Raw genomic sequence first — 8,948 nt, forward strand, 5'->3', positions numbered from 1 at the left:
TGAGCCTTTATTGAGAGCAAAGCCTCTCAAGATCCATAAAGGTACAAAAAACATATTTAAATCAGTTCATGTGAGTACAGTGGTTCAATATTAATGTTATAAAGCGACGAGAATATTTTTGGTGTGCCAAAAAAACAAAATAATGACTTATTTAGTGATAGCCGATTTCAAAACACTGCTTCAGGAAGCTTCGGAGCATAAATGAATCAGCATGTCGAATCATGATTCGGATCGCATGTCAAACAGCCAAACTGCTGAAATCACGTGACTTTGGCACTCTGAACCGCTGATTCGACACACTGATTCATAACGCTCTGAAGCTTCCTGAAGCAGTGTTTTGAATCGGCCATCACCATATAAGTCGTTATTTTGTTTTTTTGGCGCACCAAAATATTCTCGTCGCTTTATAATATTAATATTGAACCACTGTACTCACGTGAACTGATTTAAATATGTTTTTAGTACCTTTATGGATCTTGAGAGTTTCAATGTCATTGCTGGCTATGCAGGCCTCACTGAGCCATCGGATTTGATCAAAAATATCTTAATTTGTGTTCCGAAGACGAATGAAAGTCAAACTGGTGTGGAACGACTCGAGAGTGAGTAATAAATGACATTATTTTCATTTAATTTTTGGGGTGAATTAACCCTTTAAAAAGACATAAATATCTATATGGCATTCCTACTAAATTATTTCCTACTATTAATTTGTACTAAATTGAAAAACTTAGTTTTACTATTTCTGAAAGCTATGCAAAGGAATTTTGTATTTTGTTGGAAAATGTACATATGTGCCTCGTTTTTATTAGCATTATCATGCTTTAAATAACCAAATATAACATTTCCAAAAAAAACTTATGAAGATAATCAAACAGTTTGCAAACGTTTTTTTGCACCTCAAAAAATTCCTTTTTATTTTGACATTGTCTTATTATATGCATTAACTTGAAAATATTATATATTTGTCAGCCTAATATAAATGCTGTTGTTACCTAAATATCATCAAAATAAAAGTTTAATAATAATAAATAAATAAAAGTTTCATGTTTTTTTTTTTAAATGGCAGTTGATTTATTAGTAAAATACGTTGATTTTAATATATTGAAAACAAAAAAATCATGTATAGGACTGTTTTGTATGCAAAATAAATTTGAGTGTGAGACAAAACCTATCCACTTTTATTTCAAATATCTTATACATATGACGTTACATGCATATATAACAAAGCAAAACTGGAGTAAGTTCGTAAATACACAATTACACATTTTAAAAATATAGTGCCTGCTTTATGCGATTTTATTTAATAATAGCGATTTGAATACGTCCTTCCGCTTCTTGCCAGAGGCGGAAGTGACGCACGGTGCTGCCAGGGCTCGCTGTGCGTAGCGTTCGCATCCGACGCAAGAGCGCGAGACAGACAACATCATCAGACCCGAGCGAAATACTGGATTAATTCGTCAGCTTCAAAACACCAGCGACCGTACGTACCCACAGTCACTCTCTGATTAAGATGCATCGCTTTAGCTGCCCACTTGAACGGGATTTTGTTTGGGAATAATAAGCGGATGGATGGAGGAGTGGGACATGTAGTGAATTGGGATAAAGTGGGATGCGAGATGCTGCTGTTGGCCTGTAACACCGAGCCGCTGCGCTGCATCCTGCGTGCACAATGTCACGGCTATTATTATGATGTGTTTGAGCATCAGAGCACGATCGTCGTATGCAGTGATGCTAACAGCTATCCTTTTATCCATGCATGTAAAATATTAATTGGTCGACCGGTAGAGTCAGTTTACAATCGGGACTTCAGGCGAATTGAAAACCACACTTGAGGCAGATGCATTGAATCATGCGATGCGTTATGCGCATTTTCTGATTTTTATTTTTTTTCATTTGCATTGCACTGTGCTTTGATGCGTGTTTTGAATCTCATATCTCGGATGCACTCAACCAATACGAGCAGAAACACGATGCATCTGATCTGACATCAGCACGCGATTTAACACATTATTTTTTTATAAACTCGACAGTTTCTTGATAGGTCTTTGAATAACACAGGATCTATCTTTTTACAAGTTACTGAACTCATGCAAAATCTGTAAAAAATATATGTGCTTTGTGTTTCCAGACATCAAATTTGATTGACAGTCCAGTAGAGTGTGAGGTGAGGTTATAGAGAGACTGCCTTTATCATAAAGTACCTGTTACACGTGACTGATGAAACTGAACCTTGGCAAAGCTTATTTTTCTCTCTCTCTCTCTCTCTCTCTCTAAGTTTTCTTTGTCCTGACCGATACGGATATGGATTATTTTGAGTGTCCAATAGCCAGAATGGAGAACACTCTAAAAAATAACTAAACAACCGAAATAAATGTACACCGTAAAATACCGTTTTCCACTGCATTCTGGGTAATATTATTAGTAGTATTCGAGGAAATAACCTATAGGCTACTTTCTCGAAAATGACATATTACCCAGAATGCACTGTTTTACAGTATATTCTGTATATCACAATGCATTCTGTATATTATAATGCATTACTTGCCTATAGGCCTCTTTTCATAAAATGACAAATATTACCCAGAATGCATTGTTTTTATGGTATGTTTCAATGGAAAATGGAAATTTGTCATTTTTTTTGTCAAATATTGATTTTATTTACTTTTACAATATTAATTAATTTTTATATATATATATATATATATATATATATATATATATATATATATAGATAGATATATACACACACATACATGCATACATACATACACACATATATACACACACACATGTGTGTATATGTATGTATATATATATATATATATATATATATATATATATATATATATATATATATACACACACACATATATACATAAAAAATATACACATATATATATAAAAAATAACAACATTAATAACTACTGTAATTTTTTTAAGAAAAGTTGTCTAGTAATAGGTCATTGTTTAGTTGTATATAATGTCTTCTGCTGTCTTCCTCTTCCAAGGTGCTGAAAGATAAACATCATGAACCCTGTTTATAGCCCTGCGTCATCAGGGGTTCCTTATGCTAACCCTAAAGGAATAGGATACCCAGGTAACCAGAGATGAGCTCTGTCTCCCTTGCATGCAATGGATAGGAAGTTCTAGCAGTTCTTTGCTATTGTTTATTGCTGTGATTTTTTTTTTTAGTTTTTAATTTTCTCCTGGACTTATTGCAGCAGGATTTCCTGTGGGTTATGCAGCGGCAGCTCCAGCATACTCCCCCAGCATGTACCCTGGTGCAAATCCAGCCTTTCCTACAGGTAAGGGAAGTCCAAACTCCCTCTACCTTACTGTGTTTTTCAGCCAAAACCCAGTTGTTTATGGTGCAGTGAGTTGTCATGGGCTCTCCTTTGCTCAGCCAAGAAATACTGATGTTTTGAATTTTTGTTTTAAGAAGCTAGAAAGTGCAGTTCTTGGAGCTTATTTGTTTTTAATTTTATTTTTTTCAGTATTTTTCATTAATGTTTTGTCTTACCTCAACAGTACAGCTTTAAGTCAGCCAACTTGAAATGACATTCACTACCCATTTTGATTTTGTAATCTTTAGTAATGCACCAAAATGAATTTTTTTACTGAAACACTGAAAATGAAATTAAAGTTTTCATTTAGACAAAAACCCAAACCGAAAATAAAGTTTATTTAATAATCAATTAATTAATAACATTTATTTAATAAACAACAGTCAAATAAAAAGTAGGTTGTATTATACGTACACATTTAAATTGCATGTAAGGCAGTTTTACTTCAACTTTTTAATGATCCAATTCATTGTTGTAATATAGACATTTAAATGGTGGCTCTAATAAATTCTTGTTTTCATGACAATTTTGTGCAAACATACATTAAATAATAAAGGCAACAGATTAAGTATAAAAAAAATGAATATGTAATATAGTGCAATCTGCTTTGCCACAATAAATAGCATCAAAACAACATTTATTTTTTGAATTTCATTATAAAATTGACAGAATCAGGCTCAGACTTTATTAATTTCAAAAGTAACATCATATTGCAATTATTGGATAGTAGGCATGCTAAAGTTTTGTTCACACATCAACTGAAAACAGCATATACTAAAAGATCCCAGTTCATCAAAATGAAGATTGATTAAAAATGACAAATCGATATTGTCAATCCAGCCCTAGCGTCCACACAGCTGGTTACTACTTGTTGTAGCTTATCCATAATTTTGTTCATGAAATAGACTCTGAAACAGTCAATACACACCATCGGAGAAGCACTAAACGTCACCATTTCGGTCGCTGATTTTGGTTCTCTAAAACTGCTTTAGCCGAAACTGAAAAAATTAATATTTTTGTTTGTGGCGCATCACTATTAAATTTGCATATTTCCAGTTGAAACTGGATGTTCGAGAAGAAACAGTGGTACTTAATTTTTTTTTTAAACTATTTTTATCCATAGGGTCAATTTTAATGTGATGCTTACTTTTTAAAAGCAGTGTTGCTGTTAGCAAATTGCTTTATTTTCTTTACCTCTTCAAATGTATTGTCATCCCTACAGGTTATGCTCCCGGGACCCCTTTCAAAATGTCCTGCTCCCCAACAACAGGTGCCGTACCCCCCTATTCCTCATCACCCAACCCCTACCCTGCTGCCGTCTACCCCGTGAGAAGTCCCTACCCTCAACAGAACCCCTACGCACAGGTAAGGCCATGTAAAACCGGAGCTTATTAAAGTCACCATGAAATCAGTTTTTATTGTTTATGGAATTTTGTACTATTAATTATAGATGATTTATCAATGCATATCAGTATAAAAAAAATAATTAAGAATTATAATCTCTAATCAAAATAACTTCCCCTCCCTCTTGCAACAATTTCTCTTCTCTGATTACTTGTTTACTGGTGTGAGAGCGGGACATGACATAACAGAATAGCAAATCACAAGCATCCAATCAAGGACAAAAGTCCTGCCCTACTTTTTTTTTTCGTTCGAGAAGCCATTTCAACTTTAAGCATAAGTAATGTCAAAACTGTATTTTAAGATATTGGATGTTTTTTCCACAGCAGCAAGGCACTTACTACACACAGCCCCTTTACGCAGCGCCACCCCATGTCATTCATCATACAACGGTGGTCCAGCCAAACGGCATGCCGGCGGCTATGTATGCCCCTCCCATTGCCCCGCCCCGTCCTAATGGAGTCGCCATGGGAATGGTTGGAGGCACCACCATGGCGATGTCAGCTGGTGAGTCTTATGGAAATAAATAATCAATGGAAATTCATGCAATTGGACAAAAATGGTGAAAATGCATCTTATTTTTTTCCCTCCTCAGGGACGTTATTAACTACTCACTCTCCAACCCCGGTCGCGCCCCACCCCTCAATGCCTACGTATCGCCCACCCGCCACTCCTACCTACAGTTACGTGCCCCCGCAGTGGTGAACACGACACTGTGAGTGCAAATCCCACATGTTTGCCAGCTCTTAAAGGGATAGTTCACCCAGAAATGAAAATTCTGTCATTAATTACTCGCCCTTATCCAAACCAATAAGACTTTCGTTCATCTTCGGAACACAAATGAAGATCTTTTAAAAGAAGTCTTGAGAGCTTTCTGTCCCTCCATAGACAGCTACGCAACTACCACTTTGACAATTCAAAAAGTTCATAAAGAGATTGTAAAACTAATCCATATGAATTGATTTCATCAAAAAGATCTTCATTTGTGTTCTGAAGATGAACGAAAGTCTTACAGGTGTGGAACGACATGATGTGAGTAATTAATGACAGAATTTTCATTTTTAGGTGAACTAACCCTTTAAGGTGTGGTCACTTTTACCATTATGCAAATTTTCATAGGTGAAATCCAGGATTCTACACAATTAGGAATTTCGTGAGGGGATGATTTCCCCATGCGGATTTCGCTTTGGGTTCAGTTGGTCACGTGAATTCACCATGTTGACTGACTGACAGCTGCTTAGCTTGAAAGTGATTTCTGTGTGAAGTGTGCTTCATACATTTCTACACTATTTACAATTTTGTCCATAAAATTTCACCAAATTTTGCTAATGTGATCACACCTTTACTGTGTATGTTCTTAACTCTGGCCCTTGAGATCAACTTTACTCCTGAGTTTACTTCCAACCTTGATTAAACTCACCTTCCTGTAACTTTCTAGTTATCCTGAAGACCTTGATTAGCTTGTTCAGATATGTTTGATTAGGATTGGAGCTAAACTCTGCATGAAAGTGTTTGAGAATCCCTGGTGTTAGTGTTGTCAAAAGTACCGACACTGAAATTTTAAAAATGTGACGCTTTGAGCGCTGTTGAGCGGATTCGTAAACACCTCCGATTGGCCATTGTGTTCACACGCTCATCAGATATGTCTGTGATCAACTACAATGATCAATGCATGGGAGCATTTGAAAGCACACGGAAGTGTTTGAATTTGAAAGCATTTTGAAAGCAGGCGTCTGTGTAAGCTAGACATGTGCCAATATTCGGTAATGCGATCTATCGCGATAATGAATATGCACGATATTGTTATCGTGGGCACTTTAAAATACCATAAATAATAATTTATTACCAATTATTAAAATTTTTATAATGCATTTAAGAATACTTTCCACATCGACCATATGAAATGCACCACACCGCTGTATTCTGCGTAAAAGAGACACGCGCATGTAAACAAGCCCAACGTGCACGAGAAGCATGTGGCGGAATGAGTGAAGGAGATGCGCTGAATTAAAGTTTTTAAAAAGCGTCAAACAGCCATCCATTTGTTTTTTTGTAATATCAATGTTGTTCATCACAGCACCAAATACTTACTTAAAGGCTTAATAGGCTATTTATTTTCAAACTTACACATTTTTACATTTTAATCTGGACTACAACATGCCCTAATGATTAGAAATGTTCTGATTGTTATTGTTCAGTAAAACTTTGAGACATACAGCTTCATTAGTTAACATGTTAATTCATTATTACCAAACTCACAATGAAAAATACTTAAAAAGCATTAATTATTCTTAGTTAATGTTAATTTCTTAGTTACTGTTTAATAACATTACTAAAATCAAAATAACTTATTTAATGGACCTGAGATAAAACTAACAATGATCAGTTGTATTTTTTAACTAACATTAACAAAAATTAATACTTTTTATGTAACTATTGCTCAATCGTAGTTAATGCATTAAATAATGCGAGCTTATTGTAAAGTGTTACCTTTTGTTCTTTATAATTCTTTTGCACTTGAATCTGTTTGAAAATGTTACTTTATATATTTTCGTGTATTGTATTATTGTATTTAAACATTTAGAGTTCTTTTTGTTATAAGAAAGAGTTCTTAAACCTGTTATAGTATGACAACACTTTTTTTTGCAAATTATACCGTGTATACCGTGATAAAAGCTTCAGCAATTAATCGCAACATGAAAATTTGATACCGTCACGTGCCTAGTGTAAGTGCTTGGTGAAGAGCATCATTGATGTCTATTTACAACATGTTTTTGAAGTGTTGATCATTGTAGCCAATCACAGACATATCTGATGAGTGCGTGAACAGAGGTGTTTACGAATCCGCTCAAAGTGTCACATTTTTTAAATTTCAGTACCGACTTGGTATCGAAGTCTGTACTTTTGGCAACAATACCTGGTGTATATACTATGTAAATAATATGATTTTGTCATCCCTATTTGAAATAATTGTCTTTTTGTCATCTTTAGGTCAAAAGATGGTAGATATGCATTCTCACTGTCCAGTATTTTACAATTGGAGCTGACACTACAAGTGTTATCAGCCAGTTGCTCTTCCTTCCAAACATAATGTGAATCCGACTCCAGTTGGCAGACGAAAGGAAAGAGTATCTTCCCAGTTCGGCTCCATTACTCTACTTCCCATCCTTTACTCATCCTACGACATATCTCACGGCCGAAGACCAGACAAGCTCTTCATGCTGAATTGTGTTGTGTGGACTGTCTTGCAGTTTTTAGCTAACTCTTAAATTGGTGAAACCGGAAGGGAGTTGGAATTAGTTTTATTGGAATACCTATTGAATGCATGTATATATTTAAAAAAGGAAACGAGACAAAAAAAAAAAGTCCCAACAGCGCTAGCTCATAATACCAGCTATGACTGATGCAAAACCATCAGCAGTTATCTCAAGCAAAAATCCAAAGGGATGGGGAGAAAAACAATTGTACATTAAATGCAATGTCTTAATTGTTATTTCATACAAGATATTAATAACGTTAGCATTTAAAAAAAAAAAAAAGAAAAGAAAAAACACTTTTTGTTATTTTTCCTGGTTTTAATTTGGGTATTTGTAGCTGCAGGCATGGTTCGTCTTCTTTGGGTGACGGTGTGTTTGTTGCTGCTCCTGCCCTGCTGGAAGACGAACCTTTAGGGTTTGTGCCTCTGCTTCATATGCCTGTTTTTAGTTGATAAGTTTTATCACTCTACATGCTCTCGCTGCAGTTAATTGTTGCACTAATTGCCTGTGTGTGTACATAAATTGGTTGATTGAGCTGTATTGGTGCTGAGAGCATGCTTACTCATTTGTGTACCTTTGGCTTGGTTTTCTTAACTTTTAAAAGTCTGACCGAAAGATTAACATTGGAATCGCATTGAGTTGCGACATTTTAAATGGTAACTTGTTTGTGTGCTTAATTAAAGAAAAAAGAAAACTCAATTAAGTTGATTTGATAACACTACTGGTTACCTTTTGAGGAGGTGAATTTGAGTTTAGTTATTATTGACCCAAAACTCTACATCGCTTGTTACCTCAAAATTACACAGTAACTGAAATTCATTGTCTTTTTACTTTATACATTGCCTATGTCACTTCGGTTAAAGAATGTTTTGTAATGTTTAATGTGTTTTTGTTTTGTATTTTCAAGAAAGACCAAAAAATAAATACAATAATAAATTATGAGTTT

At 34.9% G+C, this 8,948-nt stretch overlaps 1 protein-coding gene across 5 annotated transcripts; it reads left to right on the forward strand.

The window, feature by feature from the left end:
• Positions 1-1,319: 1,319 nt before the first annotated feature.
• Positions 1,320-8,944, forward strand: fam168b (family with sequence similarity 168 member B). Of its 5 annotated transcripts, none has more exons than XM_048174090.1 (8): positions 1,328-1,480; positions 2,129-2,164; positions 3,009-3,097; positions 3,222-3,305; positions 4,567-4,709; positions 5,072-5,252; positions 5,341-5,460; positions 7,737-8,944. In XM_048174090.1, the coding sequence occupies exons 3-7, from the start codon at positions 3,028-3,030 to the stop codon at positions 5,448-5,450; spliced, it is 588 nt and encodes a 195-aa protein (XP_048030047.1). In that variant the 5' UTR covers positions 1,328-1,480; positions 2,129-2,164; positions 3,009-3,027; the 3' UTR covers positions 5,451-5,460; positions 7,737-8,944. The 5 variants fall into 5 exon arrangements, with proteins under 5 accessions (XP_048030048.1, XP_048030046.1, XP_048030050.1 ...); XM_048174092.1 differs by having other exon boundaries at positions 3,225-3,305; XM_048174091.1 differs by lacking the exon at positions 2,129-2,164 and having other exon boundaries at positions 1,320-1,480; positions 5,075-5,252.
• The last annotated feature ends 4 nt before the right edge of the window (positions 8,945-8,948 follow it).

This window comes from Megalobrama amblycephala, linkage group LG22 (assembly GCF_018812025.1).
Source record: "Megalobrama amblycephala isolate DHTTF-2021 linkage group LG22, ASM1881202v1, whole genome shotgun sequence".
Taxonomy (NCBI): Eukaryota; Metazoa; Chordata; class Actinopteri; order Cypriniformes; family Xenocyprididae; genus Megalobrama; species Megalobrama amblycephala.